Here is a 22,480-nt window from a genome sequence, read left to right as displayed (position 1 = left end):
AGGGATAAATGAGTGCTTTTCTGGTTGGCAATGACTTGTAGTGTGCCTCCGTGTTGGGACTGCAATAGTTTACAATTTACATAGATGGTTTGGAGTTGGGGACCACATGCAGTGTGTCGAAGTTTGTGGATGACACTAAGAGGAGTGGAAGAGCAGAGGACTTTGAAACTCTACAGAGGGATATAGATAGTTTAACTGAGTGGGCAGAAGTCAGGCAGATGGAATTCAATGTTGATAAGTGAGAGGTCATCAACGTTGGTAGGAATAACAGTTAAAAGGACTATTAGTTGAACGGTAAAAAATTGCACCATGCTGCTGTGCAGAGGGACTTGGGTGTCCTTGTGCACGAATCGCAGAAGGTTGGTTTGCAGGTACAACAGGTAATTAAGAACACAGAATTTTGTCCTTCATTGCTGGAGAGATTGAGTTTAAAAGTAGAGAAGTTATGGTGCAGCTGTATAGGGAGCTAGTGAGGCCACAACTGGAGTACTGCATGCAGTTTTCGTCTGCTTATTTGAGACAGGACGTACTAGCAGTGAAGGGGGTGCAGATGAGATTCACTCGGTTGATTCTAGAGATGAGGGGGCTGGTTTATGAGGAGAGGCTGAACAGACTGGAATTATACTGGAATTTAGAAAAATGGATGGGGGAAATCTTAGAACATAGAACAGTACAGCACAGAACAGGCCCTTCAGCCCACAATGTTGTGTCGACCACTGATCCTCATGTATGTACCCTCAAATTTCTGTGACCATATGCATGTCCAGCAGTCTCTTAAATGTCCCCAATGACCTTGCTTCCACAACTGCTGCTGGCAACGCATTCCATGCTCTCACAACTCTCTGTGTAAAGAAGCCACCTCTGACATCCCTCTATACTTGCCTCCAACCAGCTTAAACCTATGACCCCTCGTGCTAGCCACTTCTGCCCTGGGAAATAGTCTCTGGCTATCAACTCTATCTATGCCTCTCATTATCTTGTATACCTCAATTAGGTCCCCTCTCCTCCTCCTTTTCTCCAATGAAAAAAGTCCGAGCTCAGTCAACCTCTCTTCACAAGATAAGACCTCCAGTCCAGGCAGCATCCTGGTAAACCTCCTCTGAACCCTCTCCAAAGCATCCACATCTTTCCTATAATAGGGCGAACAGAACTGGACACAGTATTCAAAGTGCGGTCTAACCAAAGTTTTATAGAGCTGCAACAAGATCTCATGACTCAAACTCAATCCCCCTGCTAATGAAAGCCAAAACACCATATGCTTTCTTAACAACCCTGTCCACTTGGGTGGCCATTATAAGGGATCTATGTATCTGCACACCAAGATCCCTCTGTTCCTCCACACTGCCAAGAATCCTATCCTTAATCCTGTACTCATCTTTCAAATTCGACCTTCCAAAATGCATCACCTTGCATTTATCCAGATTGAACTCCATCTGCCATCTCTCAGCCCATCTCTGCATCCTGTCAACGTCTCCCTGTAGCCTACAACAGCCCTCTATACTGTCAATGACACCTCCAACCTTCGTGTCATCTGCAAACTTGCTGACTCATCCTTCAATCCCCTCATCCAAGTCATTAATAAAAATTACAAACAGTAGTAGCCCAAGGACAGAGCTCTGTGGAACAGCACTCACCGCTGACTTCCAGGCAGAATATTTTCCTTCTACTACCACTCGCTGTCTTCTGTTGGCCAGCCAATTCTATATCCAGACAGCTAAGTTCCCCTGTATCCCATTCCTCCTGACCTTCTGAATGAGCCTACCATGGGGACCCTTATTATAGAAACATATAAAATTATGAAGGAAATAGATGAAATAGTAGCAGGGAGACTTTTTTGCCCCCACTGGTGTGTGAAACTAGAACAAGAAGGAATAGCCCTAAAATTAGAGGGACTAGATTTAAGACTGAATTGAAGGAGAACTTCTTCACTCAAAGGGTTGCAAATCGGTGGAATCACTGCCCAATGAACTAGCTGAGGCTTCCAAAGCCAAGATAGATAATTATGTTATAGTCAGAGAATGGGTAAGTGGAACTTAGTCCATGACATTTCAGCCATTATCTTACTGAATGGTGGAGCAGGCCTAAAAGAGCCAGATGGCCCATTCCTGCTCCTGGTTCTTATGTTCTTATGTCACAGGTAAACAGGGTAATGATGGAGGCATTTGGCATGCTGGCCTTCAAATCGGTCGAGGCATTGAGTATAGGAGTTGGGATGTTATATTACAGTTTTATAAGTCATTGGTGAGGTTGCATTTGGAGTTGTGTACAGTTTTGGTCACCCTGTTATAGGAAAGGCATAGCTAAACTGGAAAATGTGCAAAGATGATTTACGAGGACATTGCCAGGACTGGTAGGCCTGAGTTACAGGGAGAGCTTGGCCAGGCTAGGACTTTATTCCTTAGAAAGTAGAAGAATGAAAGGTGGCATTATTGAGGTATATAATATCGTGAAGGGCACATTTAGGATGAATACATCTAGTCTTTTTTCCCCAGGGATGGAGAATTGAAAGCTAGATGGCATAGGTTTAGTTAAGAGGGAAAAGATTTAAAGAGGACCGGAGGGGCAACTTCTTCCAACACAGTGGCGCGTCTTTGGAATGAGCTGACAGTGGAAGTGGTTGAGGCAGTTACTATAGCAACATTTTAAAAAAAAATTTGGTTGGTACACTGATGGGAAGTGTTAAGAGTGATGTGGACAAAATGTGGGCCATTGAAACTAGCTGAGTGGGCACCACAGACCAGTTTGACAATTCTGAAGAACCTGCTTCCATGCTGTATTACTCTAGGACTCAAGTAAAATCATGCGCACACAAAATGAGGAAGAACACTAACAAAGATGCAGTGAAAGCAATCAGCAGTAAGACAACTAAATTTTTCAAACAACTGCAACACGCAACAATGCGCACATCTCAAACAGGTATACAAATCGGCATATCAGCATGAGTTGTCAAAGCTCCAAAGCATTATACTCAAGTTTGAAATTCAAGTCTTGCAAACCATGTCTTAGCTACAATGTATAATCAAAAATGCATTTGCTTTATGTTAGGGGAAAAAATTGGGGTATGGTGTTGTATATGTATCTCATGTGTTAGTATGCCTTTAAGAGACCTGCTTATGTCATCATATCACTGTATGTGACCTGTAGACAAAGGGCTGATACTCCAACTTAGATCACAAGCAGTATGCTCTTCTGTTGTAAACCAAAATTTTAATTTTAACCCACTCACTGATGTAATACTTGCTGATGATAATTAATTCTAATAAAGGCTTGGTGCGTTCCTAAAAGTACGATATCCATTGGCAATTTGTTATAGGAGAGAACAAAGCTTTGCCACATCAGTTAAAGCACTATGTTGGAGGCAAACTCAAACTGGATTGCTATTAAAACTGAAAAATCAATAGTCACACATAAGATTACAGTTAAAAGGTGCTTGAAATGATAACATAATGCACAAAAAAAACTTACAAAGCCATATTTTCACAAATTGGTATCAACTCCCCTGCACTGCATTTGATGTCAAATCCTATACAAACCAGTACACAAAAACTTAGCAGCAACAGGATCAAAAGCTTTCTATTCAATTCTTATCAGAAAATAAGCAATAACCAGGAATCCGTTCTGACTTTGACTGTTCAGTGAGGCAGAATCGGATATTGTGCAACTTTTTCATATCATCTCACTCTGCGGTGCATTTCAGAAGCCACACCTGAACAGAAACTAATCCATCTAAGTAAGTTTCTATAACATCTTGACTCTAACCCTATCCCTGCCCTAACTAGTAATAACACTCATACCCACACTTTTAATTCAGTCAGCTTCCAACTTCCCTCATAATTGCCATCTTTTCACAAACATCTGACTTATTCCAAAATCTGTTCACCCACAAACTAGTTTAACTTTCCTACCTAATTTACTCCATTATGCTGTCCTCTCAATCCTTACTGGTTGCCCACCTCCGAAAAAAAAAAATCATTTCACAAATCAACTTCTATTTTCAAATGCCTTCAACACTCTCATACTAACTCACAGAAAGGTTTTTTCATTCCAAATTCTGATCTTGTATATTTTACTTTTCCAAGGTTTAGTTTACTGATCATCTTGCCCTCCCTTACAATATCATTGGCAAAACACTTATCTTTGTACCATGGAATGGTCTTTCAACTATCAACCTTTGCTGCCTTCAAAAGCCTCGTTGACAATTGTCTTTTTTCAAATATACCTGCAACCAATTTGTCTGATTGCTTCATGATGTCTCCCTTCTTAGATATTTTAAAACTCTGTCGCAGCTATCTGATCCATCAGGTCATGTCGGCTCCCAAAGAATTGTCAAATTCTAGTTCCTGACACTTTCATAAATATTAGGAGAATAAGTTACATTATGTATTTTCTTTGTGCAACATTATGGGACATGCATTAAAGTGCTGTATAAGTACGTTATGAAGATTGTTTTAGGTGACACAGTGTGGCAGTATGATACAGCATGTAATATTCCCTGTGCAGGTGCCTGCCAATAGCTAACACAGCAAATCATATGTAGCACAATATTCTAGGACAGTTGGTCTTCTTCAGCAGCTATTCTGCTAAACTGAAATTTCAACCTGTAACAACAGATTGCAAATGAAAATTTATTCTATGCCAGTTATATTTAGTTATGCATTCAATGCACCTGACTGAAATCCTCAAAAGCAGTACAGTTAAGCCTTGAAAGTCATTGCGCATTTTTATTCTCCCCCCACACATGAACGGAAAAACAAACTGCAGACTGCCCAAACTAAAATAAGTGAAAAAAGTCCATAATGAAAATAAATCTCTGCATTTCCTACATAACATTGGAATACACTTTCAAAAGTAGTTAATTGGATATGGAGCATTTTGAGATCTTCTGTGGTCTTGGAAAACATGACAAAAAGCCAGGTCATTCAGGTTTTCATTTTTATTTACAAATTAATTGGATAGCCCAGATGGTTACTTTTTTTTTGCATATAATCAGGTACCAGTGCAAGTCATCCATTTGCTGGTGAGATGCTCAGTGTGGCTACCTCATTGTGCTCAAATTTCACTTATTGCTAATTAAACATAGCACCAGCAATAAATGCTATAGCAAAATCTAGTACAGCCTAAACACAATCACTTGTTTTAAATTACAGTAGGTTGAGAGATTAAAATTAGTGAAAAGTTTTTAATTTGGAACAAAACTGGAACAAATTAGCACAAATAACACTTGCAACAAAAACAAGAAATGCACTAGAACTTACGCGAAATGACATTTCTATGTTTTCACCACCCCAAATTTCCATTTGGTCATCATAACTGCCTATGAATTCAAAATATTGTTTGGAGATAGCAAATAGTCCACCAGCAAATGTTGGTGACCTGCAAAAGTAGATATTAAGTACAGTATGTTATTTTTTTGTGAAATATGATGCTTATTTTGCTGAAATTCTTATTTTTTATTCAAAAGGAAAAGGTCAATAAAAATGTGTAGATAACGAAATGTGAGGCTGGACGAACAAAGCAGGCCCAGCAGCATCTCAGGAGCACAAAAGCTGACGTTTCGGGCCTAGACCCTTCAGAGAGGGGGATGGGATGAGGGTTCTGGAATAAATAGGGAGAGAGGGGGAGGCAGACCGAAGATGGAGAGAAAAGAAGATAGGTGGAGAGGAGAGTAGAGGTGGGGAGGTAGGGAGGGGATAGGTCAGTCCAAGGAAGACGGACAGGTCAAGGAGGTGGGATGAGGTTAGTAGGTAGGAGATGGAGGTGCGGCTTGGGGTGGGAGGAAGGGATGGGTGAGAGGAAGAACAGGTTAGGGAGGCAGAGACAGGTTGGACTGGTTTTGGGATGCAGTGGGTGGGGGTGGGGGGGGGGGGAAGAGCTGGGCTGGTTGTGTGGTGCAGTGGGGGGAGGGGACGAACTGGGCTGGTTTTGGGATGCGGTGGGGGGGAAGGGGAGATTTTAAAGCTGGTGAAGTTCACATTGATACCATATGGCTGCAGGGTTCCCAAGCGGAATATGAGTTGCTGTTCCTGCAACCTTCGGGTGGCATCATTGTGGCACTGCAGGAGGCCCATGATGGACATGTCATCTAAAGAATGGGAGGGGGAGTGGAAATGGTTTGCGGCTGGGAGGTGCAGTTGTTTATTGCGAACCGAGCGGAGGTGTTCTGCAAAGCGGTCCCCAAGCCTCCGCTTGGTTTCCCCAATGTAGAGGAAGCCACACCGGGTACAGTGGATGCAGTATACCACATTGGCAGATGTGCAGGTGAACCTCTGCCTAATGTGGAAAGTCATCTTGGGGCCTGGGATAGGGGTGAGGCAGGAGGTGTGGGGGCAAGTGTAGCATTTCCTGCGGTTGCAGGGGAAGGTGCTGGGTGTGGTGGGATTGGAGGGCAGTGTGGAGCAAACATGTGAGTCATGGAGAGAGTGGTCTCTCCGGAAAGCAGACAGGGGTGGGGATGGAAAAATGTCTTGAGTGGTAGGGTCGGATTGTAGATGGCGGAAGTGTCGGAGGATGATGCGTTGTATCCGGAGGTTGGTGGGGTGGTGTGTGAGAACGAGGGGGCTCCTCTTTGGGCGGTTGTGGCGGGGGCGGGGTGTGAGGGATGTGTTGCGGGAAACACGGGAGACGCGGTCAAGGGCGATCTCAACCACTGTGGGGGGAAAGTTGCGGTCCTTGAAGAAAATGGACATCTGGGATGTGCGGGAGTGGAATGCCTCATCGTGGGAGCAGATGCGGCGGAGGCGTAGGAATTGGGAATAGGGGATGGAATTTTTGCAGGAGGGTGGGTGGGAGGAGGTGTATTCTAGGTAGCTGTGGGAGTCGGTGGGCTTGAAATGGACATCAGTTACAAGCTGGTTGCCCGAGATGGAGACAGAGAGATCCAGGAAGGTGAGGGATGTGCTGGAGATGGCCCAGGTGAACTGAAGGTTGGGGTGGAAGGTGTTGGTGAACCATTTCCACTCCCCCTCCCATTCTTTAGATGGCATGTCCATCATGGGCCTCCTGCACTGCCACAATGATGCCACCCGAAGGTTGCAGGAACAGCAACTTATATTCCGCTTGGGAACCCTGCAGCCCAATGGTATCAATGTGGACTTCACCAGCTTCAAAATCTCCCCTACCCCCACCACATCCGAAAACCAGCCCAGTTCGTCCCCTCCCCCCCACTGCACCACACAACCAGCCCAGCTCTTCCCCCCCACCCAGTGCATCCCAAAACCAGTCCAACCTGTCTCTGCCTCCCTAACCTGTTCTTCCTCTCACCCATCCCTTCCTCCCACCCCAAGCCGCACCTCCATCTCCTACCTACTAACCTCATCCCACCTCCTTGACCTGTCCGTCTTCCCTGGACTGACCTATCCCCTCCCTACCTCCCCACCTATACTCTCCTCTCTACCTATCTTCTTTTCTCTCCATCTTCGGTCCGCCTCCCCCTCTCTCCCTATTTATTCCAGAACCCTCACCCCATCCCCCTCTCTGACGAAAGGTCTAGGCCCGAAACGTCAGCTTTTGTGCTCCTGGGATGCTGCTGGGCCTGCTGTTTTCATCCAGCCTCACATTTCGTTATCTTGGATTCTCCAGCGTCTGCAGTTCCCATTATCACTAATAAAAATGTGTAGTTTGTTTCTTGTGAACTTGGAACAATTATGATTGAGTAGGCTACAAGTAACTAACAAAAGGTAGAAATTTTGTGCAACATACAGGCTGCAGATCTCTTTGAACTGCTGCATTCCCTGTCATGATAGTACACCCAAATGGTTTAAGAGAAATATTTTGATAAAATATTACACATCATCTGACATGCAGATAAATCAGTTAGGAGATGACATGAAGGGAACAGAAACAAAGCAGTAACATTGCATTACTCCAGTCACCTGAATGACTAGTTATGTTGTTTCAAAGATAGTACAAATTAAATCATAGCATCTGGGGAATTTACACGTAATAAATAAGAATCTGAAATATAATGCTAGTCTCAATAATAATGTTCATTTAACTATCCAATTGTCATCAATATTCGTTTCATTAAGCAAACTCTATAGGAAAGGAAATCTATCATCCATATCTGGTCTGGCCTAAATAAGACTCCAAAAGTCAACAACAGCATGGTTTGTTCTCAACAGTCTTGTGGAATCATTTTGCAAGCCATTCTGTGCAGCTAATCATTACAGAGTTGAACAAGAATGAAGCCAGATATATCACCCAGCATCAGTCACGGTGTTGAAAGTGACAAAAACACGCTCTGCCAAGTCTATTCCACCAACAAATGAAGCCTTGTATTAAAAGAACTGCCCAGACTGCTGGCTTCAGAAAAGGCTGGACAAGAATATAATTAAGGTTACCTTAGTGTAAGTTACAGCGGTATAGCTAAAGTGAGCTTAAGCTTTATTAATGGGCGAGGTGCCAGATCAGGTGCAGTCAGGAACATAAAATAAATGATAAATAGGATGAGAGATATCCTTACTTGATGAATATGATTAAACTGGCATTTTACATGATAATGTTAGGAGCTAATGGGTTAATATTTATTTCGCTGATAATGCTGTACAAAACGTCCATACAGTTTGCTGTAACTAAGATAACCTCTGAATTAGTAAAACAAAGGAAGTGAACCAAACACAAAGAAGATACACGTGAGGGTGTTTAGTCAGTTGATACCAGAGACACAGTAAAGTTTTAAAAGGTTGAGCTCCAAGGAGGTAGAAACAGCATGAGAATATGCAGGACCAATTCTCAGAAGAAAGGAGCCTTCGTTAGGGGCCTGGTGATAGCGTCACCTGGGCATCTTCTGTTTCATTTGATATATTGCCACGCATACCAAGACACAGTGGAAAAAATACTGTTTTGTGTGCTATCCAGACAGATTATACCTTACACAAGTACAAGTACATCAAGGTAATAGGACAAAATGCAGAATTCAGAGAAGGATCAACTCTGTATTGGAACCAGTGACTGCAGATGCCTCCGTAGCCAAGACTGATCATCTCTATGGATGGTAATATCTGTGTTTAGTTCTGTATGATTTGAAATATGCAGTGTAATAAAACTACTAAAAGAGCATGAGTTTTTTCAGAGCATGTTGTTGTCTAGCCATTGATTTTCTATCAGTAGGAAAAAATGCTACTATGCACCTGACAACAAGACTCACTATTCAACAGCCTGACACAGTCATTCTCACTGAATCATATTTTGCAGTTTGTGTTTCAGATTCTGCGATTGCCATTCCTGGTTATGTTCTGTCCTACTGGCAGGACTGACCCCACCAGAAATGGTGGAGCAGATATTAGGAGCAGCCCTGGGAGTCCTGGGCATTAACTCCATACTCCGTGAACAAGTCGATGAGTGGAAAGGTCAAGTAAGCTTTTCCATCTCGTGTCTTTGGAAAATACTGAGAACACAAGTACATTTTTAGCTTAACCTTCCAATTAGCCCACCAAAATGAGTCATTAACACTTAGAATGCCTGTCGTTGTCAAGTGACTGAAATCATAGCTTACTAATTGTTTGAATGTACAATTCTGGGATTTTAAGTCAATTACTTCGTTCAATAAGGTTCCCTACAATAGGCTATTGTACAAAGTGAGGAGGAATGGGATTGTGGGAGATATAGCAGTTTTTAATCGGAAATTGGCTTGCTGAAAGAAGACAGAGGGTGGTAGTTGATGGGAAATTTTCATCCTGGAGACCAGTTACTAGTGGTGTACCACAAGGGTCAGTGTTGGGTCCACTGCTGTTTGTCATTTTTATAAATGACCTGGATGAGGGCGTAGAAGGATGGGTTAGTAAATTTGCAGACGACACGAAGGTCGGTGGAGCTGTGGATCGTGACGAAGGATGCTGTAGGTTGCAGAGAGACATAGATAAGCTGCAGACCTGGGCTGAGAGGTGGCAAATGGAGTTTAATGCAGACAAGTGTGAGGTGATGCACTTTGGTAGGAGTAACCAGAAGGCAAAGTACTGGGCTAATGGTAAGATTCTTGGTAGAGTAGATGAGCAGAGAGATCTCGGTGTCCATGTACACAGATCCTTGAAAGTTTCCACCCAGGTTGACAGGGCTGTTAAGAAGGCATACAGTGTTTTAGATTTTATTAATAGAGGTATCGAGTTCCGGAACCAAGAGGTTATGCTGCAGCTGTACAAAACTCTGGTGTGGCCGCATTTGGGGTATTGCATACAGTTCTGGTCACCGCATTATAAGAAGGATGTGGAAGCTTTGGAAAGGGTGCAGAGGAGATTTACTAGGATGTTGCCTGATATAGAGGGAAGGTCTTACGAGGAAAGGCTGAGGGACTTGAGGCTGTTTTCATTAGAGAGAAGAAGGTTGAGTGGTGACTTAATTGAAACATATAAAATAATCAGAGGGTTAGATAGGGTGGATATTGAGAGCCTTTTCCCTAGGATGGTGACGGCAAGCACGAGGGGGCATAGCTTTAAATTGAGGGGTCAAAGATATAGGACAGATGTCAGAGGTAGTTTCTCTACTCAGAGTAGTAAGGGAATGGAATGCTTTCCCTGCAACGGTAGTAGATTCGCCAACTTTAAGTACATTTACGTCGTCATTGGATAAGCATATGGACATACGTGGAATAGTGTAGGTTAGATGAGCTTCAGATCGGTATGACAGATCGGCACAACATCGAGGGCCGAAGGGCCTGTATTGTGCTGTCTTGCTATATGTTCTACGTACTGTTGGACCTCCAGAGGGAAATCAAGATTCCATGCTGAGTTGGCAGCCAGCCCTTCCACTACTGTCACCAAGTTCCTGGCTGGAAAGAAACTTACACTCTTCCTGCAATGAGGAATACTACTTGGCTTGGCTCATCAAGAAAACCACAATGGGATGCTACCCTCTCAAGAGTTGAATCCCACTCAAACCAACTTTTTTTATAATATCTCTACATTTAACGTAACCTGTAATTTATGCTATCCTTTCCTGTCCTCAAGCGAGAGAGTAGACTAGCAAAGCAATTATCCGTGTTTTGATCATTGATTGTCAATGTCATCTTTGATTTTACTTCAAAATTTTTTAATTGTGTGTTTATTTTACTAACTGGAATCTGAAAAACACAACACCTTTCATCCTACCTTATTGGGAGGACAAGCGTTTAAAAAAAAGGGAAAAAAGGAGTAAATCAAATAATACCTCTCTGTCTCAGTCTAAGACGGGCAAAACAATCATAATTTAAGTTCAGTCATTCTCCTTTGTTGATGAAAATATGTTATTTAGTGTGATGATCAGAAGTGGATGCAATACTCTCATCCTGAACTTTCAAACAAAAAAAAGCTCATTACACCAAAGTAACCATTTTTATTTTTTTTTAAAAATAGGTTCAAAACTCTCTCAGTTCATGAGGAACAGTTTTAGACACACAGCTTCAACCAGGACTTCTGTCAAAACTGAACTGAAACCAAAAACTTACATGTGATGGCGTTCCCTCAAAGCCAAAGGAAAATTCCAGATCTTTCTAAGTGAAGCCCAATGCAATATGCTGTTTCCTTTGGATGCTCTTAAAAACTGCCCCAGTATAAATTTTGAATTGGAAATGTAAACAAATTCTGTTAGCCTCCTCGAAGATTCTCTCTCTTTCCCATATGGTCTTGTTTTCCTCAATAAGTCATGGCTTCTTCTTTCTGATGGACACGCGCGTGCACTTTTGTCATTTACTTACAGGCCAGCATTTATTGCCCATCCCAAATTGCCCCAGAGGGCAGCTAAGAGTAAACCACATTGCTGTGGGTCTGGAGTCACATGTAGGCCAGGCCAGTTAAGGATGGCAGTTTAATGTTCCTTAAAAGAACATTAGTGAAACAAATGGGTTTTTCCTGACAACCAGCAATGGAGTTGTGGTCAAGATTAGACTCTTAATTCCAGATATCTATTGAATTCAAATTCCATCATCTGCCACGACGGGACCCAAACCAAGATCCATAGATCATAATCTGTGTTTTCTGGGTTAACAGTCCAGCAATGATACCACTAGGCCAGCAGCCCCACCTCTGTCCTACTTCACTAGATTAGGATTCAAACTGAAATAAATACTAAGGTATACACTAGTTCATAGATATTATAGGAAAAAACAGATTTTAATTTAAGGCAGGATTATGCAGTTTGTGGAGGATATAAAAGTTAGGTTCATTTAGAAGTGAAGATTGCTACAGACAAACAAAGAGGGAGACTGAGACGGAGACAGCGGATCGAATCTGCAAAGTGTCAGTGCAGTGTGGAATGGAGCTGAAGATTGGATATTCTGATGTAGTTGCTTTCAGGATGGGGTGAAAGAGGAGCTCCAAAGACAGGACAGAGACCACCTTCCTGGGATTTGTCATCCAGCTTCCACCCACCTCCATGGCACCCATCCTACCGCTTACAGTGCGTTGGAACCATCCAGCCAGACATGGCTGACCCAGGGCAGGACAATGAAGGATCACTCCTGCCCAGATTAGCTCCAAGAGCTGGTGTCTGCTCTGCCTAGGTCCTGGCCAACCCTTCACAAAGGGCCCAGAAGCTGCACAAGGGTGAGCACTCCTGGTGACAGAATCACCAAGTTACATCACACAGGAGAGTGAGTATCACTATCTAGTCCAGCACTTACTGTCTGTCCTTAGTTGCCCCTTGAGAAGGCGGTGCAATTCCCATACTGGGAATAGACCTACAATGCCCTAACAGAGGAAATTCCAGGATTTTGACCTAGCGAACCAATCTACTGAACATTTCCTTAAAAAGACGGTCCCTCTCAATTCCTGGGATTAGCAGATTGTGCCCTCTCTGGGCTGCTTCCAGTGTCAGTTTTCGAGAAGGGGCTGGAAACTCTTCGCAGGATTCCGGCTGATGGGTCTGACTCATGGGTTGGGTATTTGAGTATACAATGTGATTTGCCATTCAGTGGTTGCAGTGTGGGGATATCTGTTCTCTTTGTGTTGCAACTCTGAGCGAGGGACTTAATTAGAATAGACAAGGAAGATATATCTCCTTTAGCAAAGAGATCACATTTCAGTTAATACATTCAAGAAATTGGTTCAAGAATTAGCAAGGACATCTGGAAATGTTTTTTCACCTCCAGCCTGGTGGAATCTGAAACCTGAACCAGATGGTATAAACCGAGACGCATGATTTTCAGCCAGTTGCTCAGCAATCAGTTGCATACATAATATTCAGGCCTTCCATTTCTCACATGTTTATGGATTGCCATGAACCTTGCATCTGTTGTGTATTTCTAGCTAGTTTCAGTTTAACCTTTGGTGCAGTAATTTGGCAATCTCATTTAAACCCTTTCTTTCGTCTTGTAGGACAAGGTTAGTGCATAAACAAGGGAACCCACCAGAGATAGATATAAATCCTACTCAAGCGTTGCTAGAATCATTCAGATGATTTTACAAATTCCACAATCTGGTGTGATAAACTGCAGATATTGTGACCATGGTCCTGCTCCCTTTCACCATGCAAGGTGCTCGCAAAAGATCTAAAACAGCAAGAGCTATACCGAAGAGATAATGCAAACTGTTATCTTGGATTCTCCAGCATCTGCAAAGTGTGCAGTGGATGAACACAGCAGGCCAAGCAGCATCTCAGGAGCACAAAAGCTGACATTTCAGGCCTAGACCCTTCATCAGAAAAGGGGGATGGGGAGAGGGATCTGAAATAAATAGGGAGAGAGGGGGAGGCGGATCGAAGATGGATAGTGGAGAAGACAGGTGGAGAGGAGCGTATAGGTGGGGAGGTAGGGAGGGGACAGGTCAGTCCAGGGAGGATGGACAGGTCAAGGGGGCAGGATGAGGTTAGAAGGTAGGAAATGGAGGTGCAGCTTGAGGTGGGAGGAGGGGATAGATGAGAGGAAGAACAGGTTAGGGAGGCAGGGACAAGCTGGGCTGGTTTTGGGATGCAGTGGGGGAGGGGAGGGGAGATTTTGAAGCTTGTGAAATCCACATTGATACCATTGGACTGCAGGGTTCCCAAGTGGAACAGGAGTTGCTGTTCCTGCAACCTTCGGGTGGCATCACTGTGGCACTGCAGGAGGCCCATGAAGGACATGTCGTCTAAGGAATGGGAGGGAGAGAGAGGGAGAGGGAGTTAAAATGGTTCGCAACTGTGAGGTGCAGTTGTTTATTACGAACCGAGCGGAGGTGTTCTGCAAAGCAGTCCCCAAGCCTCCACTTGGTTTCCCCAATGTAGAGGATGCCACAACGGGTACAGCGGATGCAGTATACCGCATTGGCAGATGTGCAGGTGAACATCTGCTTGATGTGGAAAGTCTTCATGGGGCCTGGTATGGGGGTGAAGGAGGTGGTGTGGGGGCAAGTGTAGCACTTACTGCAGTTGCAGGGGAAAGTGCCGGGTGTAGTGGGGTTGGAGGGGAGTGTAGAGCGGACAAGGGAGTCACAGAGAGCGGTCTCTCCAGAAAGCAGACAAGGGTGGGGATGACTTCCCAGTAACACAGAACACACTAGATATTTCAAGGCATATTCCACTCGGAAGATCATTGTATGGAGAAAGTAACTGAAGAATTTTTACCAAAGGGGTAAACAACTTAGCAGAATTGTGACCACCTGGCAAAGTGGTGGAGGTGAACTGCGAACCATAGATAGGGCAAAATTTTGTGTAGTCTAAGAGGGATGTCAACTGTTGGCTGGAGGGCTGTTGATGACCCTACACCAGCTCATTTCAAGATGACCCATGACATGCCACTCCACTCAGACACTTGACAGGCCAATGGTGTACCTTCCACAGCATCAAGTACCATGGCAGTGGAAGCCCCATCCTCTGAGGGCTGCCAGCTGGTCAAAAGCTGACAGTTCTATGGAATGGCAGTGCCATTGGACGTGCAGGGGTTGCTGTCAAGGAAGTGGGCATCCGCAGTCAATATCATTGCTGGATTCCAGGCCAGAGGCGAGTGTATGGTAATGGCATTAGGAAGAGGATACTCATGAACAAGAACATGAGAGTGGCTCTCAGTAGTTGAACCCCATTCCTATGAAAAAAAAGACTCGCATTCTATACATCTGATAATGCAGTAAGGATACATTTTAATAAGCTATTTTTCTAGTAGCTGCTGTTCTGTTGACCTATTGCATTTCCTTGATCATATTTTGTATACATTCCTATTACTTTTCAAAACACAATTAATCCTTTCAGTGGTTCCTGGCATTACTTTGTTTCTACACTGCTGTGTAAAAAGTCTTGAAAATAGGTTTCAGCCACATGGTTCTATACATTTCCAGTTTCCACAATCCTCAGAATTTTACACCACTTAACAAAACTAACAATGCACTTAACTATTTAAGTATTCTGTTGTTATTAAGAGAACAAGAACTTCCTCTGCTATGAAAATCTCAACTACCTGTGATGACGACTGACCAACATGTATCAGATTGTTTGATGTTAATACTTTAATGTCATAAGTTTGTTAATATAATTGTTATTAGTGTGTTTTGGAAAAATAAAAACTTACTTGATGGGATAAGTTTCATCTTTTCTCCTTTTTTTCTCATGGTCAGGAAGGGATTCCCATCCAAATGATAGACTCCAGTCAAAATTACCTCTATTATGATTTTGTCCATATGGATTTGGTTTTGCCACTTCAAATGTATTGAGATCAATGCTGGAGATATCAGGACTCACCACAGCTGTGTGATTCTCAGCTATTCTGCTCAACAAAGGCTCCAACCAACCATTGAAGCATTCACCTAACAGAAAAAGTAGTTTTGGTCATATTAAAGACTGTGCTGTATCAATTCTAGGCAAATAATTCCAATTGTCCTGGCACAAATTTGCATTTTAAGCAATCTAATTACCAACACAAATCAAGTCTATGCCACTATTCATCCTACCGAAGTGCATAACTTTACACTTTACCACATTGTATTCCATCTGCCACTTCGTTGCCCACTCTCCCAGCCTATCCAAGTCCTTTTGCAGCATCCCCGCTTCCTCACCATTACCTGTCCCACCACCTATCTTTGTGTCATCAGCAAACTCAGCAACAATGCCCTCAGTTCCTCCATCCAGATCATCAATGTATATATAAATAATTGTGGTTCAACAGCAACCCTTGCACAACTCCGCTGGTCATCAGCTTCCATCTTGAAAAATACCCCATTATACCCACTTTGTGTTCTGCCAGTCAGCTAATCCTCAATCCATGTCCACAGCACCATGGGCTCTTATCTAATTTAGCAGTGCCCTGTGGCACCTTGTCAAAAGGACTTCTGGCAATCCACAGCAATCACTTCCACTGGTTCTCCTTTGTCTAACTTACTCATCATCTTGTCAAATAATTTTAACATGCCTCAGGTATGAAGGCGGCATGTGGACTAGAGACACGAACCAGGGCAAGTGACCTTTTAGTCCAACTTGTCCATTCTGTCTAGGTATCCTAAATTAATCCAGTCCCATTTGCCAGCATTGGGCTCCTATTCCTCCAAAATCTTCTTATTCATACACCCAATCCTGATGTCTTAAAATGTTGTAATTGTACCAGCCTCCATCACTTCTTCTGGCAGTTCATTCCATACACACACCATCCTCAGCATGAAAATGTTGCCCTTTTAAATCTTTCCCCTATCAACTTAAAACCTCTAGTTTTGGATTCCCCTACCCTTGGAAAACAACCTTGGCTATTAGACTATCCATGCCTCTTGTGATTTTATATATGACTCTATAAAGGTCACCCCTCAGCCTCTGATGCTCCAGGGAAAGTAGCCCCAGCCTATTCAGTCTCTTCCTATTGCTCCAGTCCCAGCAACATCTTTGTAATTTTTTTCTGAACCCTATCTCATTTCACAACATCTTTTCTATAGCAGAGAGACCAGCACTGAATGCAGTATTCCTAAAGTCACCTAACTAATATCCCATACAGCCGCAATATGTCATCCCAACTCCTATACTTCTATGTACTCCCCAATTAAAGTAAGCATACCAAATGCCTTCTTCCCTACCCTGTCCACCTGCAACTCCTTTTTCAAGGAACTACACACCTGTACCCCAAGGTCTTTTTGTTCAGCAACACTCCTCAGGGCCCTAGTGTTAAAGTGTATACATCCTGCTCTGACTTGCCCAACCAGAATGTGACACCTCATATTTATCTAAATTAAACTCCTTCTGCCACTCATCAGCCCATCTGATCAAGGTCTCATTGTACTCTGAGGCAACTTTCTTCACTGTCCACTACATTACCAATTTCAGTGTCATCTGCAAACTTGCTAACCATACCTCCTATAGTCACATACAAATCATTTATTTAAATACTTTTTGTTTACATAAGTGTTACCAAAATTTATATGAATGACTTGCCCCTATTTTACCAAGTAAAAATAAAACGACAAAAATGCTAAAGGATCTCCCATTAAATACAATTTTGCATTTGATCTCTTGCAGGTTCAATCTTTTTTCAATATCTTTAATTTATGTAAAGGGCTTGGCCACAGTTTGAATAAATATTGCATTCCTTCAGCATTATAGGTAATCCATAACTAGCAGTGATGACATAGACAAGTAGAGGAAACATAGTGAACTGAGTCGGTCAATCATAAATTCTGATTGTTTTCAGATCATTTATTTGGACTTTCATTCTCACCACTTAATTTTATATTTGTGTTTATTTCAGTCATGTATTTATGGGCTAGGAGTTATGGAGTGGGTGAAAAACAAACAATTGTAATGCTTATAGTTACTAGTAAAAATCAGTTGTACTAGCTCAGTGTGGCCCACAACTTTGAGGAATTTTCTTTCTTCATATTCATCATGGGGTGCAAGTGTCACAATCAAGACATATGTTTATTGCCCATTGTTATACAATTAAGTAGCTTGTAAGTCCATTTCAGTGAGGAGTCAACTAGTTTGCAATGGATTTGGAATCTGCCATCTCATAAGGATGTCAGATTTCCTTTCTAAAAGGACACCAGTGAACCTGATTGATTTTTATGGCAATCCAGTCAATTCATTGCCAGCATTATAGAGTCCAGCACTTTTCTTTACTATTTGTTCATGATAGATGACAGGCAGCAGAGTGGCTCAGTGGTTAGCAGGGCCTCACAGCACCAGGGACCCAGGTTCGATTCCAGCCTAGCATGGCTGTCTGCATAGAGTTTGCACCACCAAGTGCTCCTCTTTCTTCTCACAGTCCAAGGATGTGCAGGTTATGTGGATTGACTGTGCCAGATTATCCATAGTGTCCAGACATCTGCAGGTTAAGTGAATTAACCGTGGCTATTGTGGGTTTACAGGAATAGGATTCAGGGTGGGATTCTCTTTAGGGGATAGTGCAGACTAAATGGGTCAAATGGCCTCTATCTGCACCATAGGGATTCTATGAGATAGGAGTCACTGGCTGGGTGAGCGAGTGTTTCAATATCCTTGAACTGGGTGCCTTTCAGAGAGCAGTTAATCATTGACTATAATTCTGAGAGTCTACAGTCACAAGGAGGCCAGACCAAGTAAGGATGACAGATTTCCCTTCCTTAAGGGCATTAATGAGTCAGATGGGTATTCATCAACTATGAACAGCCATTAAATGGTTGCCATTAGGCCGGCTTCAAATTTCAGAACCTTACTGAATTTAAATTTCATTATCTCCCATGACTTATCTCCAGACTTAAATAGTTAACTGAATTCAATTTCTGTAACTGCCATGTTGATGTTTGAATTCATCTCCCCAGGTAATTAGCGTAAGTCACGGGATGACTATTCTAATAACAAAACAATTGTATCACGTCTCATTCATAATATTTGTAAAATTAAAACCAGTGGAAGGTTGTGCACTTCTTAAAAAGGAATAGACTAAACAAATACATACTTTAAGTGCTAATTTACTTTTTCAAAAAGGTGACGGCTGTGTCACAACTTTGTGACCAATAACCAATCACTTCTCCAAATGTCAAAACTAGTCAACTTACAGTGCGCATCCAAGAAGGTGAGGACCTCTCCCGTTGCTACGGAGGCTCCTAGCAATCTTGCAGTAATTAATCCTTTCCTTTCCCGTTGCCGAACAACTTTAACTATCTGAAACGGCTTCACGTAATTATCTAATTTATCCTTCAAGTAATCTGTAGGTGGAAACATTAGTTGTCTTATATTTCTAATACAGCTATTTCAATAAGCATAATCCGTTAAATAAAATTTTTTAAAAATCAGGTAGCAAATTGAAACATTGAGCAAAGACATTTGATCAGTGCCCAAAGTGGTTTCTCATGATTCTAAGAACACATATGAAAAGAAATGTAAAAATTTCTAAAAATTCTAAAAATATTAAAATATACTCCCATGACTAACCAGCTTCAGAATAGACACAATATGATCAAACTATCAACAAGGGCACTCACCCTAAATTAATTTGCAATACAAACTGTTATTTCCCATGTCTTTTGCTTTTTAATGTCAGTGTTTGATTATTTTAATTACCACTTGCGTCACAATATTTTGAGTAAATTACATTAATGTGAACACTTAAGGTCAATCTCAAATTAGTGGTATTCACACATTTTTCCAAGATACACTCAATAGGTTTTACACGCTTCAAACTTACACTCAATTGTGTGTTTAGGAACATAATATACACACATTAGAAAATCTCAAACAACTGAACAGATACCACAAAATACTTCATTTTTGTCAATCATAAGAAAAACAGTACAGACGATAGCTTGTACTTACCATCTGTACTCGCATCATCCACCATAATTATCTCCTTCAAAAATATAGCAGGCGAAGTATGCATTACACTGAAAACAGTTCGGAGTAGCGTAGACCAAGCTTCATTGTGAAACACTATAATCACACTAGTAGTAGGCAGGGGAGGACAGCGCTTAAATTTCTGCTCAATACATCTGGACAGAAAAATATTTCAGACAGGATTTGGAAGATATAGTGAAATTTATGTAGACAAAATGTCATTCTTGGCTACATACTTAATACTACAGGCTTTTATTGGATTTATTTTACTTTTACATCTAGAATAACGGCAAAAGAAAAAAGTGAAATACTTCCTTTCCACGTTTAGTATATCTAGTTTATAAAGCAATTTCAACAAACATTCAGTAGAACCTATTAAATGAATGGCTAGTTTATTTTGTTAATTTTTCATTGAAGGCTTTCAGAGTAACAAGCATATGATTACAGATATATTTCAATTTAGCAGAATTTCATCATTAAGTTCCATGCAGTGATTAGAAATTACAAGTTACTAACATTTGTAACCTTCAAAAATATACTAATTACGTGCTAACTACTTTTATAATCAGAGCAAAAATGTTCAGCATCCAAACACCCCTCCACTTCTAATATTAAAATATTATGAATTAGCCAGCATTCAGCACTAGATGTCTGTATATAAAATGTTATGCTTTTTATACTAATTCAGGAGTGTATTACATTTGGATGTTTTTAGGGAAATAAATGATGTACATATTTTTCAGGCATTTAATTCAAAATTAAAAATGTGCAGTTGCTGCACGATAAGGGCCTTGCTTACAGCATTCTGTTACAGTTCATAAACATGCCAAGCAATAGAATGCAACTTCAGCTTGCGCTTGGATAGAATGCAATTGTTAACTCCTGCTTGTTGGAACTACAGATATAGAGAGAGATCTTCATAATCGCTGAACATATGCAATGGTAGACAGGCCTTGCAAAAGATTGGAGTATTTCGAGAACAGGTACAGGAAATTATCAATATTCTAAGCATTTAAATGACCTAGCATATATGTTTATTCAAATAAACCAAGTTCAACTCCAGGCTGGATTTACACTTTGCGTAGGAATCAGAAATTACCGCCTCCACTGGATTTTAGTCTTCATCAATACACTTAGGCTGGGTTCCACCTTCTAATTTACACTGCAAATCAATGCTAATTTGATAATAATCTAAGTTTGCAGTACTAGAACATTGTATAAAATGTTTGCTGTTCACTTGATCGCATTGTAACAATTTCAAATGAATTGTAAATTATTTCAAGTGTGTTTACATTCAATTCTGAATACTAACTCCATGTTCACATTGAAAGGTCATCTCATTAAATATAAGCAAATGAATCATAATTCACAAAAAATGACAGATTACTTTAGATTATATGCAAATACTAGCACATACTCAGGTGGTCGTGTATCAGGTCCAAGGCCTCTATGTAAAGAAATTCGGTCACTTGCAAAAGCATTAAAGCAGTGTTTCTCATTTCCTTGATCCTTTTCCTTCTGTTCCTCCGGGGACAGATTATCAGTGTGAAATGGCTTCCCAGAAGCTCCTGGGGCATTTGAATCCTCAGGTGGCCGCTCCATGGAAGGTTTCAATTCTACTGCTGTGTAATATCCTGGCAAACAGGGTTTTTTGGTGTCTGTTGAGTCTTGCTGTCTGTTAGGTGCTCGTATTTGCATTTTTGGAATAGAGTCTCTTAGATTGTTCACTGCTCCCATCATCATGTTCAACACATTATCTTTCTTTATTACCATTTCTTTCAGCCATGGCTCTTGTGTAGTAGTACCAACTACTTCCCTATGCATCAGGAATATAAGCGTGATAAACACAAGAGCTACGAGTACAAGTTTCCAGGGCAAGTATCGTTTTCTCAAGAGCCTTCTAACTACAGGCATATTTACCACAAAACAAAATCCACACCAGCAACGTTGCTTTTAAATACCAGAAGAATATCCAAATCACTGCAGCATAGGTATGTCTCAAAGTTCCAAGGGGTAGTAAGATTTTAATTCTGGAAAACAAAAAGTAGCTATAAATACTATGCAGAACAAATTCAGACTAATGATGAATATTAGTCTTTTTTTCCAAATGTGTAAGTTATGACTCCTAAACACGATTTGAAAAACAATAAAATTAGTAACAGATTGATTATACATTTTATCTGTGAACAGGCAGACACAGACAGAGAAAGGGACCTTTTCAAAAGGTTCTTTCTCTAAACAGCACAAAATATTGTCTTACCTGTAAAAGGAACTGCATGCTTAATAATTCTCACGTACCTCAGTAAAATTGCTTACTTTTACAAATTTTGAAAAAAAATTAATCATAATTCCTCTGCATTTATTGCTTTATTAGAAGTATTTTAAATTTAATGCTTCTGCCACTGAACTTAAAAAAGCTTTTCCCACTAATTTTGGAATCAGCAGCATTTTGGATTAAATACTTCAGCTAAGTGATTCACATATTCGGAACATGCCCAAATGACTCAAGTGTATCCTATAAAAAAAGTGATTTATAATAAGGAGACAGTCACTGAACTAATGGAAAAATTATGCACCTTATAAAAAATGCATCCTGAATCTAACTTCCATTCAGATTGGTACTGCAAAAAAAACAGTAAAATTTCTTCGATGAAGAAAAATTTATCTAAGACATTGCAACTTGCTTTCGAGGAAGGGTAACAGATATTGCCTGGCAGAAAGCTAGAATGACCTCATATTAATGTAAAAATGTGAACTCACAGCAATTACAGCTTAGAAACACGATTTGGCAAAGTCAGTGATATTTCATATTTCATTAAAT

At 41.3% G+C, this 22,480-nt stretch overlaps 1 protein-coding gene across 10 annotated transcripts in view; it reads right to left on the bottom strand.

Annotated features, from left to right (window-relative positions):
- galnt3 (UDP-N-acetyl-alpha-D-galactosamine:polypeptide N-acetylgalactosaminyltransferase 3 (GalNAc-T3)) overlaps nucleotides 1–22,480 on the bottom strand; it is an 81,432-nt gene that overhangs the window by 21,705 nt on the left and 37,247 nt on the right. For 9 of the 10 annotated variants that reach the window (XM_048535377.2, XM_048535381.2, XM_048535376.2 and 6 more), the window contains 5 exons: nucleotides 21,077–21,689; nucleotides 19,642–19,814; nucleotides 18,885–19,034; nucleotides 15,443–15,677; nucleotides 5,256–5,373 (listed from right to left, as the gene is read on the bottom strand). In XM_048535377.2, the coding sequence (XP_048391334.1) occupies nucleotides 5,256–5,373; nucleotides 15,443–15,677; nucleotides 18,885–19,034; nucleotides 19,642–19,814; nucleotides 21,077–21,573 (1,173 nt within the window). In that variant the 5' untranslated portion in view covers nucleotides 21,574–21,689. Of the gene's footprint in view, nucleotides 1–5,255; nucleotides 5,374–15,442; nucleotides 15,678–18,884; nucleotides 19,035–19,641; nucleotides 19,815–21,076; nucleotides 21,690–22,235; nucleotides 22,255–22,480 lie in introns of those variants that run through there. The other variant, XM_048535382.2, reaches the window with a different exon arrangement.

The sequence above is a fragment of the Stegostoma tigrinum genome, chromosome 7 (assembly GCF_030684315.1).
Source record: "Stegostoma tigrinum isolate sSteTig4 chromosome 7, sSteTig4.hap1, whole genome shotgun sequence".
Lineage (NCBI taxonomy): Eukaryota > Metazoa > Chordata > Chondrichthyes > Orectolobiformes > Stegostomatidae > Stegostoma > Stegostoma tigrinum.
This window is presented reverse-complemented; position numbering and strand designations above follow the sequence as displayed.